Below are 15,282 nucleotides of genomic sequence, written 5' to 3'. Positions count from 1 at the left end.
CAGGGAAGCCAATTACAGCTCTGGGCCCACAGATAATGCTTCCGGATAAATGTCAGCAGCAAGGGGCTTAGTGACTGTGAGATGGATGGCTCATCACTGCCGCAATGTAAAAGAGATTTGTAGAAATCCTGACGTTCTAAAGCGTCAACTAGCTTCCCCTCTGAAATGAAGCTGGCCCTGGGGAGGTGAAGCGATGATTATTTAACAGGGCACAGAGAACCATGGATTAGGAGAGCACACTCAGTGTGGAAATAAGAAGCACATGGCTAGGCGAGAAAAGCCATTAGGGGAAAGCTATCAGGTTCTAGTGAGGTGTTGCCAGCTGGGAGCTTGTCTCTCTAGAATGTGCCTTTCTGGAAAGCCAGAAGCTTCAATTCCCTTGGCTGGAGTTCTGTGTTTGCTCTGGAGCCAAAGCCTATTATTCTGCACCCAGGAGTCATGCCTAGGTAGAATTGCAGCCTATTTATGCTGCTTAGTTCTATGAAGACACTCTGATCTCAGAAATCACTGTAGAACACCAGGGGCAACTGAAAAGATCTTATCCAGGGCTACAGTGCTATAGAATCTTTGCATATATACACCTGTGCATACATGGCCAATGAGGAAACAGAGCAGTGGAGCAGGACCCTGCAGCTACACAGGGTCATAAATGAAGGTATTTGGAGTTCGACACCCAACCACCATGGTAACCAGCAGTATTGACTTCAGGCAGGTTGCTTGGCCTCTCTGTGCTTATGTTCTTCTTGAACAACTGTAGGCCAGAAGAAGGCAGGGCTCAAAGGAGCTCGTGTATGTGGTATGTTTAGTCTCACAGCAGGTGCATTTTATAACTATCCTGGGATGCTAGACTTATAAGGTAGAATTATCATTAAGCACCTTCTGCTGGCATCTTTTCTGAATACACACTAAGGCTATGCCACTACTAATTGGGGTTGTGCCAGCCATGCTAAGGCTCTGTGGTGAAAAACAAAAAACAAACAAACAAAACAAAACCAACTAGCCAAACAACCAAAGAAACAAACAAAAAACAAGACCAAATCAAACCAAGCCAAACCTTTTGAATTAGGATGCATATATTCCAAAAGAAAATTTCCAATTTTTTTTCCAGGTCACACGAACAATTTCTGGACTGACAGTTACTGAACAATGGTGTGAGAGTATAGCTAGTCACTTGTCACTCGTGGGCATGGTGGTGCTTCCTCCTTCTACTCTCCTGACAGAAATCTGTAGAAGGAAAGTGGTCTACAGAGTTGGGGTGAACACATGTGTTGAGAGCAACAGATCCAGTTTTATTCAAGGGCCAGCCACTGTAACACTGATGTGGATTTTGTCAAATAACCTACTATTTCTAGGATTTAACTTTGTTATAATTGAAATGGGGCTAGAGTTTACCTTGCAATGACCATTTAAAGATTAGAAACAATTGACGGGAATGTTTGGCTTACAGTAGTCATGCTAATAAATTCCTATTATCGTCATAGAAATACCACGGTTGTGTTCCCCTCTGGGCTCAGCTTTGAACACTTGGTTCTTAGCTGGTGGCCCTGCTTGGGAAGGCTATGGAACCCTTGTGAGGTGGAGCATCACGCCTCATTTCTTGTTATTTATCTCTGGGTCCTGTGTGATGGGAGGTGCGACCAGTTTGTTTCCTGACTGCTGGTCTGGCCTCATGCTCAGGGTTAGGCTGTGACAGGCTGAATTTCCTCCAGAACTGTAAGCCAAAATAAAACCCCCTTTCCCAACTTTCTTTGTGTGAGAGCATTTTATTAAACAATGGAAAAGTAGCTAATACAAACGTTGGTTTCTGAGAAGCGGGGTTGCTGCTGTGATAAACCTGTTCATGCTGGTTTTTGGAGGAGAGTGGAGGACCTTGGAACTTCAGGCTGGCAAGACTGTTAAGTGCCATAGGCAGAGCTTAACGGGTCATTCTTGTATGGCCTTGGAAGACACAAGTGCTGAGAGTGCAACGGGCAGTAGAGACCCAGCTGATGAAGTCTTAGAAGGAACAAGGATTTTATTAGCAACCGGGCTAGACGCCATGCATGTGACATATCATCAAAGAGTATGGCTGCATTCTGCCTGTGCCCTGGGAACATCAAAGAATACGGCTGCATTCTGCCTGTGTCCTGGGAACTTGCATGAGGGCTGAATTAAAAGATAATGGGGGTAATTTTACTCTGGTGGAGGAAATTTCAAGACAGAATAATATTCTATCTAACCGTTCATCCTGATTAAATGTATACAACGGGTAGAAAAGGAGCATTGGGAAGCTTAAAGTTGCAGCCAAGGCATATTCTGAAAAAAAAAAAAAAAAAAGACTGCATTGTTAAAGGGATTCATGTCATTGACAAAGCCTCCTGCTCTGCTCTGCATAGAAACATCAGGAAAGGTGCCCTGAGATCAAGACCCCCTGACATCAAGACCAGGGGTTTCCTGGTGCTAGAAAGTTAATACCTAGGGAAAATTTTTTACCAGACCATGTACAAGTGCTACAGCTATGGTTCAAAGGAAGTGAGCTCCACCCCAAGCTGGTCGCAGAACTTGGCAGTAGGTGGCAGGGGTGGGGTAGGGTGAGGTGGATGGTCGTGGTGGTGTCATGACTACTTGCTCTGTGGTTTCAGGGAGCTACTGTGGCTAGGCAATGTGTGCTAAGCTTGGAGTCTCTGTAAAGAGGCCCTGAGAGGCTCTTCTGCAAAGCTGTGAAGATGAAGGCTGGGTTGTGATGGAGATTCAAAGATGCTGGAGATGGAAGAGCTGTGTGTGGGGTATCTGTGAGTGAGGGCAGCGTACAGGGAGTAGAACCAAAAGAGAGATATATGGCAGGCAGCAAAGTTTACAGGGTGGAGTCGCCTAAGCGTTCTGTAACTTAAGCCCCAGATGCCAGACATGGAGCTACAGGTTTTGATGTTTATCTTGCTGGTTTCAGGCTAGTTTTTGCTCGGTATTTCCTCACTGTGTCCCCATTCCTCCTTTATGGCTTGGGAATGTATTTTCTGTATATTTGAAGTTTATAATTCGCATGCTGATTTTACAGTTCACCGTAAGGGTTTACCTTGAGTCTGAGAAGACACTTTGGCCATTTGAATAGTTTTGTGACTTGAAAGACTATAGGACTTTTGAAATTGGACCAAATGTATTTTGTGTTATGAGATGCACTAGAGACTATGGGGACCAGGTGTAGGAACACCTGAACTCTTGATCCCCGGCTTGTGGTGCTGGGAAGGTCGCAAAACCTTGAGGCATGAGGCTTCACTGGAGGAAGTGCATAACTGAAGGTGGGCTTTGATGTTTGTGTCACAGTCTCACTTTCTGTTCTTTTTCTCTACTTCTTGTGTGGTGATGAAATGTGATCAGTCACCTTCCTGACTGCCAGGCGGCCTCTCCCTCCCACTGTCTTGCCTCCCCCACCAGGATGTACCGGGCTGTCCTCTGGGACTGTAAGCCATAGTTAACACATCCTTCCCTAGTCTGCTTTTTATCAGGGCTTTTGATCATAATAACAGACAAATAACTGATAAGATAATCTATCATATCACTGGGAGTAATGTTAGCAGAAGAAATTGCTGACAAAAAAGTTTTTAGAAATTGGCTTGGTATTAAAATCTATGTAAAAAATGAAATTGACTATGTTTGCTGATATTATTTAACATTGTTAAGCAAAACGTTTTACAACAAATGTAAACAAAACACTGACACCACACCCCCCGCTACACACAAAGAGCATGCCTTTTCAATTGGAAGTCAATGGAATGGACTTTGTTTAAGAGAGGGATTGGTCATCTCTTGTCTCTGAAGGGAAATATGAATGCAAGGAGACCAGGAGGAAATTAGATTTAATTAAAATATATTTATTATAATTATAAGAAAGAATCTTTAATTAAGTTAAGAGAAAAAATGTTGTTAGAATGGTTACAGACTTGTACCTGAGAAAGAAAATATTATTGATGGAATCGTGAAGGGTGAAAGACATTTTTTTTTTACCAATAAAAGACTGACTGAAATGGAAGTAATAACCTGTTAGACAATATTTAATTGTATATTTGATTATCTGTTACAGTAGAATATATTGAACACACGCTCTTCGTGTGTGTGTTGCATGTATGTATACATATGTACTTATTATGCAGAGGCCAGAGGTAGATGCCACATATCTTCCTCAGTTCTCTCTACCCTATTCTTTGAGGTAGGACCTCTCACTGGACCCCAAGCTCACTCACTCAGGTAAGCTGACTTCCCAGTGACTCTCACTCCCAATGTGATGGTACATTGGTTCTCATAGTATATCCTAGGTGGTTTCTTCCAAAATTAGATGCCTTGTTTTCTGGGTGAGCTGGCCTCAGCTGCTCTGGGAAGTGGTCTTAGGCAAAGTGTTCAGAAGGGAAAGCCATGCCCACAAGCTCTAACGTCTGCCCACATCGTCCCTTTCTTCTAGGGAAAGCTCTCGGTACTAGAAAAGGCTTTTATGTCCACTTCAAAACATCTCACACATCAGATGCGTATGGACTCCGTTTTGCATTGCTTCATGAGCTCCCACAAAGACAGAACAGGTCTGAAGCATTCTGGTCTCTCCCGTCTCCCCCTATCAACTCTGCATCAAAGGCTTGCTTTTAGTCAACAATGTTCTCTGAGGATGCTCAGAAGGGAGAGGCTCCACTGTTTCATCTCTATGTAGGCTTTGTCAGTAATTAAACTCATAATGCAGTGGGGCTTTTAGAGTGAGACCTAATGAGCTGACCAAAGGCAGAAGGACTCAGCAGCAAAATGACTGTAGGGTGGTGGCAGCGGTGCTGCAAGGTCTCACGAGAGGCAAGGCCATGTGCAGTTATAAAAACACTAACTCACAAAGCTCTGTTAAGTCTCTAGCCAATGTAGCAGAGGAACATATGGGCCTGCCAATGACATGACTACCTGCCTGACAGGGGCCCATTCTGAAATTAGCAGTAAGGGCACATTGTCTAAGCCGCAATCTTGTTATGGACCCAAAGCCACACTCGGAGTTAGAACTTCTTGTGATTATTGAAATGGATTTTTGACTTCAGCAGTTAGGACAGCCTACATGGCTACCTAAAACAAGTAAAGCTGAGCAAAGATCTGAGTTGTAGAGCCATCGCCTAGCACGAGTGCGAGGCCCTGCGTTGGATTCCCCATAAAAACGTGAGCTGTAGCTATTGTGAAACATGGAATTTTAAATTTCAGTGAGCTTTAATTAACTAACTCTGAGTGGTTATGTATAGTCATCAGCTACAACACTGGACCGTGTGGCTCTAGAGAAACAGAAGGCAAATACACATGGGTTTAGAAGACATTTCAGACACAATGTAAGAACCCAGTCAGTAAGGAAACATAGTAATGACAGACTGGTTTCTTTAGTTTCTTATTTATCAGGTCAAGCGATACCTGTTGAGAGCATCACCAACTAACCTGATACTGATCAGCATAAAGGGGAGGATTTGGTCAAAGTGCCTTGTGGCCATCAGGTCCAGCATCAGCCTGACCAGCCTCTACCAAACCCAAATCTTCCACATCTGGAGGCATGAAAAGCACTCACTTGCAAATGATGCCAGGGCTGCGAGATACTCACCGTCATCCATAATTCCAATGGTCACGCCTTTCCCTGTGTATCCCAGCTCCCAGGCTTCGGCCACGTTCAGGTCTAGCCCAGGAGTGCCATCAGCTTGCCCGGTGTTGAACTGATAGAGGAATTCAAAGCAGAGAATCTGATTGGTTTGGTGCTGTGACATACGCTGGTGCTTGGTTGCCAGACTCAGTCTGCCTGGCCAATGTAAAGACTACATCCTTCATGAAATATGCGTCTGGGAGGCCTACTTCACCCCGAGAGCATTCTGCCTCTATTTGTTTCACATAAACAACTGGGTTTTCTATTTCATATAAATATTCAATACTGATCTAATCCCCTCCTCTCATAACTAAATTGCTGTCTTTACATTCATCTTATAGGAATAGGCATATAGCTCAGTGGTAGAATGTTTGTCCGGCACATACAAAGCCCCAGGTTCAATTCCTGGCACCACACAGAAAACTAAAATCATCTTTTATAATTGTCCTGGAGAGGCCAACACAGCAAAGCCTCCAAATAGTGAATAAAATGTTTACTGTCAAAGCTCTGTTTAATTTTGAGCTTAGCATGGAATATTTTGGGTTGTTACAGAATAAAGTCCCTTTACTAAACGATAACTTTTTTTTTTGGAGAAAACCTTTTAAAAATATTTTTTATCTTATGTTCATTGTGGTTTTGCCTGCATGTATGTCTGTGTGAGGGTGTCAGACATTAGAGTTATAGACAGTTGTGAGCTGCCATGTGGGTGCTGAGATTTGAACCCTGCTCCTCTGGAAGAGCAGTCTTAACCTCTGCTTAACCAACCAAATAATTGTTGAACTAAGTTCAGTATAGGTGGCTAGTCTTAGGTGTATATTATAGTATAGAAAAGAAAGTCCTCCGTTTCTGTGTGCATGTGTGCTGTGTTCACGTGGATGCAAGTGTGTGCACAGCACAGTTGTATGTGTATGTGTGTGTGAGCTAATGGCCAACTTTGGGTATTGTTCCTTAGTGACCATTTTTTAAAAGATAGTTGGGAGCTTACCAGGTAGGCTGGGATGGCTAGCCAGTGAACCCAAAGGGCCCTCCCATATCCCACACCTCACTTCTGGGATTACAAGTGCATGCCACCACTGATAAGCACCATTACAAATGTTTTTCACATGGTTTCAGGGATTGACCTCTGACCCTCATGCTTACGTGATGAGCATTTTAATGACAAGGATATCATTCTAGCCCTTCTGTTGTTGTTGTTGTTATTGTCATCTTAAAGGAAGATTAAGAGATGATCACCATCAATGCATTCACTGGCCTCTTTGGATACATGTATGCTCTGTGCAGATTTCCTCAAGGATGGCTTATGAGGAAATAATGAGGTTGGAGTGTGTGCTGGCAAAGACCCACCTTGGCCAGAGGGTGTCCTGTGTCACTAGGACATTATTGGAGTGCCATTAGTGTCATTAGTATGCTTCATAAATCTACTACTCTTCCTTCCAGGCCCACATCAAAGATTATACCCCTCCTTCCTTTTTTTACCCTGTTTATTTAGAATGGTCATGTGACTGGTTTTGGCCAGTACAATGTGAGCTCATGTGCTATTTGTCACACCTAGGCAGAAGTTCCAAGAGCTGTGTATAGTTTGTCCCTTCCCTTGCTGAAGTGCTGTGGAAGCATTTCGGGTGGAGCTCAGGAAAAAGCAGGTTGAGATTTTAAGAAGCTGCTGTGATTTGGGGTTATTTGTTATTGCAACAAACCCACCTTTTCCTGACTAACATACATAAGCTCATTCAATTACCCAGACTTTCAGAATTCTATGTCTAAAAGAATAAGGCACAGCCAAATCCTGAAGCCTCAGGAGAGAAACTAAGATGCATCCCTGTGCTGTAGTAGTCCGTGTCATTTGCTTTTCCACCTTGCTCATCATCTTTTAATACTAATAAAGTAAGCCATCACTCACAGATACAAATCAGCCATTTATAACGTGCTCTGCAACTTGAGTTGGTTTGGGGTCATTGACCTCCTTTTTACAAAGATTTATTTTTATTATTTGTAATTATGTGTGGATGTGTGGGTTTGTAAAAGCGAATGCAGGTGCCTAAGAGGCCAGACATCTGGGACCCGCTGGACTTGCAGACAGGTGTGGGCTGCTTGCCAATAGGTGCTGGGAACCGAATGTGGGTCATCTGGACGGACAGTATATGCTCTTACTCACTGTGCCATCTGTCTTACCACTCTTAATCTTCTTTTAAACACAGCTTAATCAACCCATTTGGTCACAATAGGTGGTAGATGAGCCAGAAAGTAGAAAGTACTCCCCATGAGACAGCCTAGGCGTCAGGGCTGTGAATCCCAGTTCACTGCCATGGTTTTAGGCAATGCTAAAATGCCATCTTTGATAATCTCTCAGCTCTCTTGCTCGTGACAATACTGATTCCTAATCTTGTGGCTGTGACTTCAATACGTCCCTCTCATCTTTCTATGCCTGTTGACACCTTAGGATTACTTCTGAATATTTGATTTGACTTTCCGGTAGTTTGCAAGTCTTCACTCTCATACAAGTGTACCTGTTCAGAGTCTGGGACAATGTGATCAGCTGTTGGTAGAAGCTTAGGGGGCAAGAAGCATGGGAAGTAATAGATAGAAATTCAAGCATGCTGGAGGGCAGAGAGGCATTCATTGAGTAGAATGATGGCTATCATTCTGCCAAGTAACCAAGAAATAGAAGTTCATCTTTCAAAGAGAAGGCCATTATAAACAACAGAGAAACTTACCAGGTACCACTGCTTTGTAAAAAGAGGATCATTCATGTTGATGTCAATCTCATTGATGTCCCTGTACCCTCTCTTTTTACGGTCAAATCCTTCTTGTTGCAGGGCCATCTTTACCTGGGATGACAATACCAATGGATTACCAAGTACCCTTCCTCTGAAAGTCATTGCTATGAATTAGAATTTTATTTGTAAACATTGTTTGTGCTCAAGCACACGTGTGCTCTCTTCAGCAAAAGTAAGGTTATCCCATGTAAGATCTCATTCTGTAAGTATTTATTGTCTAAGAGCATTTGCTTGTGGTTCACAGAACAACCAGGCATTGGCGAGGGTGTCACTGAATGGGGGTCAGTTCACAGGCTGGTGAGTGCAAAGTCACATAGGCAGAGCCAATATATAGAAAATGAGAGAGATTTGTTACCTGCAAGGAGAGCAGGGGGATTGTTTTCAAAGCAGTGACCCTGCCTCCAACATAGGAACCTGGGGTCTTATCAAGGAGACCTGTCTCTCTTCATACAGGGGGCAGGGCATTCTTGAGCACACTCAGACAAGGAGTCATTCCTGAGCATGCTCACTTAAGCTCATCTTTTGGGAAGGAAAGACAGTAGACACACATGTTTAGTGCACAGTCCTGAAACACATGTTTAAATGAGCAAACTCAGAGACAGGATGCCTCACAGCATGTTCAGATGGTGACATAAAGTTTTAGCTGAAGATAAGGGAAAAGGCACTTTGAAGTTACGTTCACACAGGGATGTACCCCTTCAGGTACCTGCCTCTATCAGTAGCTAACAAAAGCTCAAGACAAATTCCCTTAAGATAAGAGGGGTCCAGGGTCATTAAGTGAGATAAAGATAGACAATAGAATGTTTCTCTTAGAAGAAGCTCATGGAAACTGGCCGACAGTCCAGGATGAAACTAGAACGGCTCATACTGCTGGAGGCTTTCAGGCCTTTGCATATGTTGTGAGTGCTGCATTGTCACATTTGAGAATCAGCTAGACAAAAATCCCAGCAGACACAAAGCCACCTACTGAGGAGCAGGCAAGCCCTACTGCAAGGCTCCCGAAGGCAAGGGAGAGGCCCTGGGAGAGAGGCTAAAGGGCTGCACTGCTTTCCTTGCTCCCACAGGCAGCCAGGCAGAATCCCAGGTTCTTGGATAGAAATGAAATTTGGGAGCTGTTAGTCCGAGCAGGCTCCCGGCCGGGACCTTGTCTTAACCAGGCATTCACTATGTTATTATCCAACTGCTGTGGCTGTTCTGACTACCTATAAACCCAAGGGCAAAGGCAAGGCGGGGGGTGCTGGGGGCTTATTATTATTCCTATTAGTTTTTGTGACCCAACACTCATTTGATGTCTTCCCAATTCTCCCCAGGATGTTCGGGGGGACATGTTCTTCCTGTCTACAGAGTCCATGTTAGTAGCAGTTAATTCTGAGCACTTCCACTCTCGAGACAGTGAGGGCTTCCTCAGCCCCACGATGCCTCTCACTGTCTTCTCTCTTAGCAGCTGATCCTCAGGAAGCCAAGGCAAGGACAGGGGCCGCTTGGCACCCATTTACACCGGAATCCACTTACTGGACTCTCTTTCACTGAGGAGTCCTGGTTTAGAGCTCCTGCCGGCAGGCGCCCAAAGCTGACCCTTCAACTTCCCATTGCTTGCGAGCCCCGGGAAGCTTCCCACACCAGCGCCTGTGGAACTGATCCAGAAACAACTCTCACTGCTGTGTATGAGAGTAGGCAAGGAGGGCCAAGTCCAGAGTGAGGCAGGAAGGGAAGAGTGAAGAGACTCCAGGTTTTATTCTAGTCTTTCCTCCTCCATTGGGAAGGCTAGTTCTCAGTTCAGCACTCTCCACACCTACCCGTGAAGGTGGCCTCATTTGTCAAAAAACTCAAACCCTACCAGGGATGCTACCCACACGCATGCAGCAAACATCTTTGTGCAGCACTGCTCTGTGTTCTCAGATGTTTCCCCAGAAGATGTAGCTAATGGCAGAGTAACTGGAAAAGTGGCGTGGATTGGTTTCTTTTTCTTTTTTTAAACCCAACTTTATTTGCATATGAGTGCTTTACCTGACAAAGAGGGAATCAGATCACATTATGGACGGTTGTAAGCCACCATGTGGTTGCTGGGAATTGAACTTAGGACCTATGGAAGAGCAGGCAGCACTCTTAACCACCGAGCCATTGCTCTAGCCTCCAATTGGTTTCTTTTATAAAGGTAAAATATTGACATAGCTTATGTCTACCAAACTTGATAAATTACAGCTCAACTATACACACACCTATAGACCTATAGATATATGCATATATATGAATATTCATGTGAATATTCATTTTTATGTAACTATCACATCTAAGAAATAGTTGCCCCAAATTGGATGAAACATGTATAGATTTTATTAAGGAAAAAAATATAAGAAACTGAGCTGCCAGTAAAGGGTAGGTGTACAAAGTTGACCTCAATGCATTCACGACTGCCCTGAAGTACCAGAAGGCTGCTGAGGACCTAAATTTGGGCATTGCTGGTACTCTGTGACTCTCCAGGGAGGTGGGCCTGACTACACATGCCAATACTGGCTTGGAGCATCTGTGGGAAGTGTAGCCTCATTGCTACAGGCCTGTAACTTTCAAAATGCCACAGCTGGGGTCTTTGGCTAATTATATTCCATAAAGCCAATGGCCTTCGGAACATGTTTTCATATATCCCCCTACCCTCCATGTGTGTGTGTGTGTGTGTGTGTGTGTGTGTGTGTGTGTGTGTTGGAATTCATTACTACAAAGGACATTTAATAATCCCAGCAATTGTGTGGTTCTCAGTCTAGAGAGACAGTCACTAGGTGCCTCTTTTCCAGACCTTTTACTACGAGAAGAGTTTAAGCTGTGAAAAGAATTTAAGCTGAGCATCCTTTCAGTTTATGAAGGATGGAGTCTGAATTCACCAACTCATTTCCCCAGTTTGGTCTCACAGGGAGGCCTTTATCCCCAGTGCTCACCACAGGGACACCTTTATTGATTTCCCCTGAAGGATTCTGTGTTGGACTCATTGCCATGAATAACTTCTGTGAAACAGTAACTTGCCTTCCTAGGATCTCTGGGAAGCAAGTACAACTACCAACTGCCATGGGGGAAGTTTGAAAATTCTCACCTATATGTTGTTTCTAGCAGTCTAGGGAAGAAAAACCCACAGCAGATTTGAGGTCAGGAGCAACAGTGCAGGAATGTCTTCATTGATCATGCTAAACTCAATTAGGCCAGGAGCTCACTAATGAAACGACTGCTTAATCCACTTCCATAAAATTAATTTTAATTCCATAAACGAAGTTTTAATGGAAGCCAGTGATGCTTTAGGGTGCTGTGGTCCCTGGACATCACCCTTCTTTGCAACGTGGGAAGCTTAAGCCTGAAGCAGGCTTTCTGCATCTCTGCCTTCCCACTTTTTACCAACTTCAGAGGCGCACTTTGGCACGTTGTCATCACAAATATATGTTGCACATCACTCCAGAAGTGTGTTGTTTCCATGAACATCTATTGATTCTTATTTTCTGAGTTCATGTTCAATTCAAATTCATAGTTATTCTTAATTTAAAATATATAATTAGTAATCACATTGTAGTTAAAACCATGTATTCTTTCTTCCCTGAGTGTCTTACTATAAATAATTTTAATGTGGTACTATATACACCTCCATAGAGTCATGTCCCAACTATTTCCCCTTTATTGGTTGTTAAGGTTGCTTTCTAAACAAGACAAGAGAGAGGAGGTTGCAAGCCATTTTTAAAGAGCCCTGGAGAAGTATTCAATGCTACAATTCTATGTGTGGTAAGTCCCTTAATAACAGCATAGTGTTTTCCTAGCGTCTAAAGGATAGTCCTCATAATAACTAAAAGACCACCTGACTCACTCTCCCTGCTCTGTCCTTCAAATTTTAACATATTTCATGCAATGCCTGCCATCACCACTTGTATGCAATCCCAGTGACGTCTGCATGACTTAGTCATGACTTTCTCACCTCCTAAAATACAATGCACAATTAACTTAGATGCATAGGTTTAGAATGCCTCCCCAAAGTGGACCGTTGATCGTTTGCACAAATGTCCAACCCGAACTGTGGGAGGGCAGGAGTGCTTGTGACTACTTCTTAGAAGGAAAGGGAGCTGATGGGCACCCCGCAGTTCTCAGATTTCACACCCTCCTTTGCCATGTGTACACATATGGGAGCCAAGTCCCCCTCCCCCCTTCTCGCTCTCGACTGAGAACTTCCCAGCCTTCAAGAGAGTTTTCTCATGTGCCTAGGGTATGCCAGGTAAGAAGGACAGTTCAACTAAACCAACGTGTTACTTCCTGTTTAATGGGAACAAGCCATGTGCCCCATCAGCCATCTTTCCGACAAAACTATGGAGTATTGTCACAGCTGACTGAAGGGACTCCGGCCAGCTCGAGCGCAGTGAGCATGGCTCTGGCAGGCTTTGCCCTTCTCCCCAATGCCTTGCGGAGAAACCATTCCATTCCTAAAGCTGGTCCCCAAGGTCTATTCCCTTCCTTAGTCAGTCCCTCCTCCTGAGGCTGACTGCCAAGGCCCAGCTATCGAAGTTTTGAAGTCTAGCAAACAAAAGCCCCCCTTGACTCACCTACTCAACAGGCCCAGTTAAAATTAAATACCTTGGCCTAACAAAGGATGTCCCCTTGTACTTTTATAAACCGCCATTTTCCTGTGTGCCATGCCTTTCTCTTCTCTATCAGGAATTGCCCCCTCAACAAATACTCCTCTCCTCTCTACCCTGCCCCTACTCTCCTCTCCCCTCCACCCTGCCCCTACTCTCCTCTCCCCCCTGCCCCTACTCTCCTCTCTCCTCCGCCCTGCCCCTACTCTCCTCTCTGCCCTGCCCCTACTCTCCTCTCCCCTCTGCCCTGCCCCTACTCTCCTCTCCCCTCTGCCCTGCCCCTACTCTCCTCTCCCCTCTGCCCTGCCCCTACTCTCCTCTCCCCTCCACCCTGCCCCTACTCTCCTCTCCCCTCCGCCCTGCCCCTACTCTCCTCTCCCCTCTGCCCTGCCCCTACTCTCCTCTCCCCTCTGCCCTGCCCCTACTCTCCTCTCTCCCTTGTTCCACTCCCCTTCTCCTTCTTCCCCTATCTGTTGTCTTTGTCCTTTATTCCTGCCCTCTGTCCCTCTGAGGCAAATCAGTGTTCTTGGTGCTGAGAACTTGGCCTCGGGATCCTGAACTGACCCTTTCGCTGAGCACATGGAGATGCAGAAGCCATATCCAACAATGTGAGAGGATGGCAGAGTCACCAGGTTGACTGGATTGATTCTAAATGCCATGAACTTTCTGTTAAGCCACACTGCTGTTCCCTGAGGCATTTAGAGCAGTCAGCCTTCCAGAAATCTGGGACAGCTTAACTGGGGAAATAACTGGCTAAGGACTGGGCTGTGATCACTTCCCTGCTGGGCTGATAATTAAACAGCTGTTAATTAGCATGGAATGTGCTGGGTTGGGAGGAGCCAGGAGAAAAGGGAGGAAAAGAGACACCTGCCTCTGACAGGGTAAGAAAGGTTTGCCTTGAAGTGAACGCAAGGAAAGAAACTAAAGTGCACACATCCAGGTTATTTTGAGTACTGAGGTCTGTCAATCCTGCTGTGAGCTTTGAGCCTAAGATGGTGGCGCGTTGATTCCGAGCCACTGGAATAGGTCAGGGAAGTCACTGAAGGAGCAGATAGACATCTCAGCTCAGACCGCAGGGACCACAGTATCCTGGGTCATCACTTGCTCTTGCAGGATCTGCAGCTGAACAGCAATCACCAGCAGACATTTGGACTCCAAGTCTGACCATTTGCTTCTGTCAATCATAATTTGTACAAAATTACTTGTGTGTTTGTGAATTTTGCTTTTCCAAATTCTACTGCTGGGCTGTCCTTCTCAGAGGACCTAAGTTAGTTTCTACCACCCAAGTGAGCAGCTCACGGCCTTGAGCTCCAGGGAATCTACCATCCTCTTCTGGCCTCTGTGGGTATGTGGACACACACACACACACACACACACACACACACACACACAGAGAGAGAGAGAGAGAGAGAGAGAGAGAGAGAGAGAGAGAGAGACAGAGAGAGACAGAGAGAGAGAGAGACTCATGCCTAGATTAAAAAAACCAAACCACCATGTCCCCCTTGATGGGGAGGCCTGGTGGCACTCAGAGGAAGGATAGCAGGTTACCAAGAAGAGACTTGATACCCTATGAGCATATACAGGGGGAGGAGGTCCCCTCAGTCACAGACATAGGGGAGGGGAGTAGGGGGAAAGTGGGAAGGAAGGAGGAATGGGAGGATACAAAGGATGGGCTAACAATTGAGATGTAATATGAATAAATTAATAAAATATTAAAAAAACTAAACCAAAACAACAAAACATTTAAAAACAACAATAACAATAACAGTTCTTCTTTTCTGTTGGAATATCATTTGATTGCTAAGGGACCGTGGTCTCCTGTAGTTCCTTAAAACCCCTTGAATAAATGGCTTCTGCTTTAGCCTGTACTATGATTTGTTGGCCATGACATTGACTGTGTTACCCTGTCATTTTATGTACCAGAAAAAATTATGTTATTTACAATTGTTATGAGCTGAATTGTGTCCTGGAAGATATAATCAAGTCTTAGCTTCCTATGCCTTGGGAAACAAAACTAAAATGGCCTCACTGTGGCCAAGAACACCTTGAGATGCCCAGTTCTCTCCTCTCTTTACCTTTCTTTGTGCTTTGCCTCTCTGGCCCAATGTATCCTGAGCTTTCCCAAACCGTCAACAAGGCTGTTGTTGGGCGGTAGGTGTGCACAGTGATCCGACGTATGTCCTCATGCACACGGCGTACACTGAGGCATGCTCACACGTGTGGATGGTGTCTCTCAACACCTGGTCAATGAATAGGCGATTTTTAAATTTTCGTAAGGCAATTATTGCTAAAT

At 44.7% G+C, this 15,282-nt stretch overlaps 1 protein-coding gene across 1 annotated transcript in view; it reads right to left on the bottom strand.

The window, feature by feature from the left end:
• Positions 1-15,282, bottom strand: part of LOC127188484 (neuroendocrine convertase 2) — a 166,983-nt gene that overhangs the window by 104,869 nt on the left and 46,832 nt on the right. Inside the window, exons 3-4 of the mRNA XM_051144929.1 lie at positions 8,329-8,442; positions 5,582-5,690 (exon numbers count right to left, since the gene is read on the bottom strand). Of these exons, the coding sequence (XP_051000886.1) occupies positions 5,582-5,690; positions 8,329-8,442 (223 nt within the window). The remainder of the gene's footprint in view (positions 1-5,581; positions 5,691-8,328; positions 8,443-15,282) is intronic.

Source organism: Acomys russatus, chromosome 4 (assembly GCF_903995435.1).
Source record: "Acomys russatus chromosome 4, mAcoRus1.1, whole genome shotgun sequence".
In the NCBI taxonomy this organism is placed as follows: Eukaryota; Metazoa; Chordata; class Mammalia; order Rodentia; family Muridae; genus Acomys; species Acomys russatus.
Note: the sequence above shows the minus strand (reverse complement) of the source record. Positions and strands in the feature narration are given on the sequence as shown.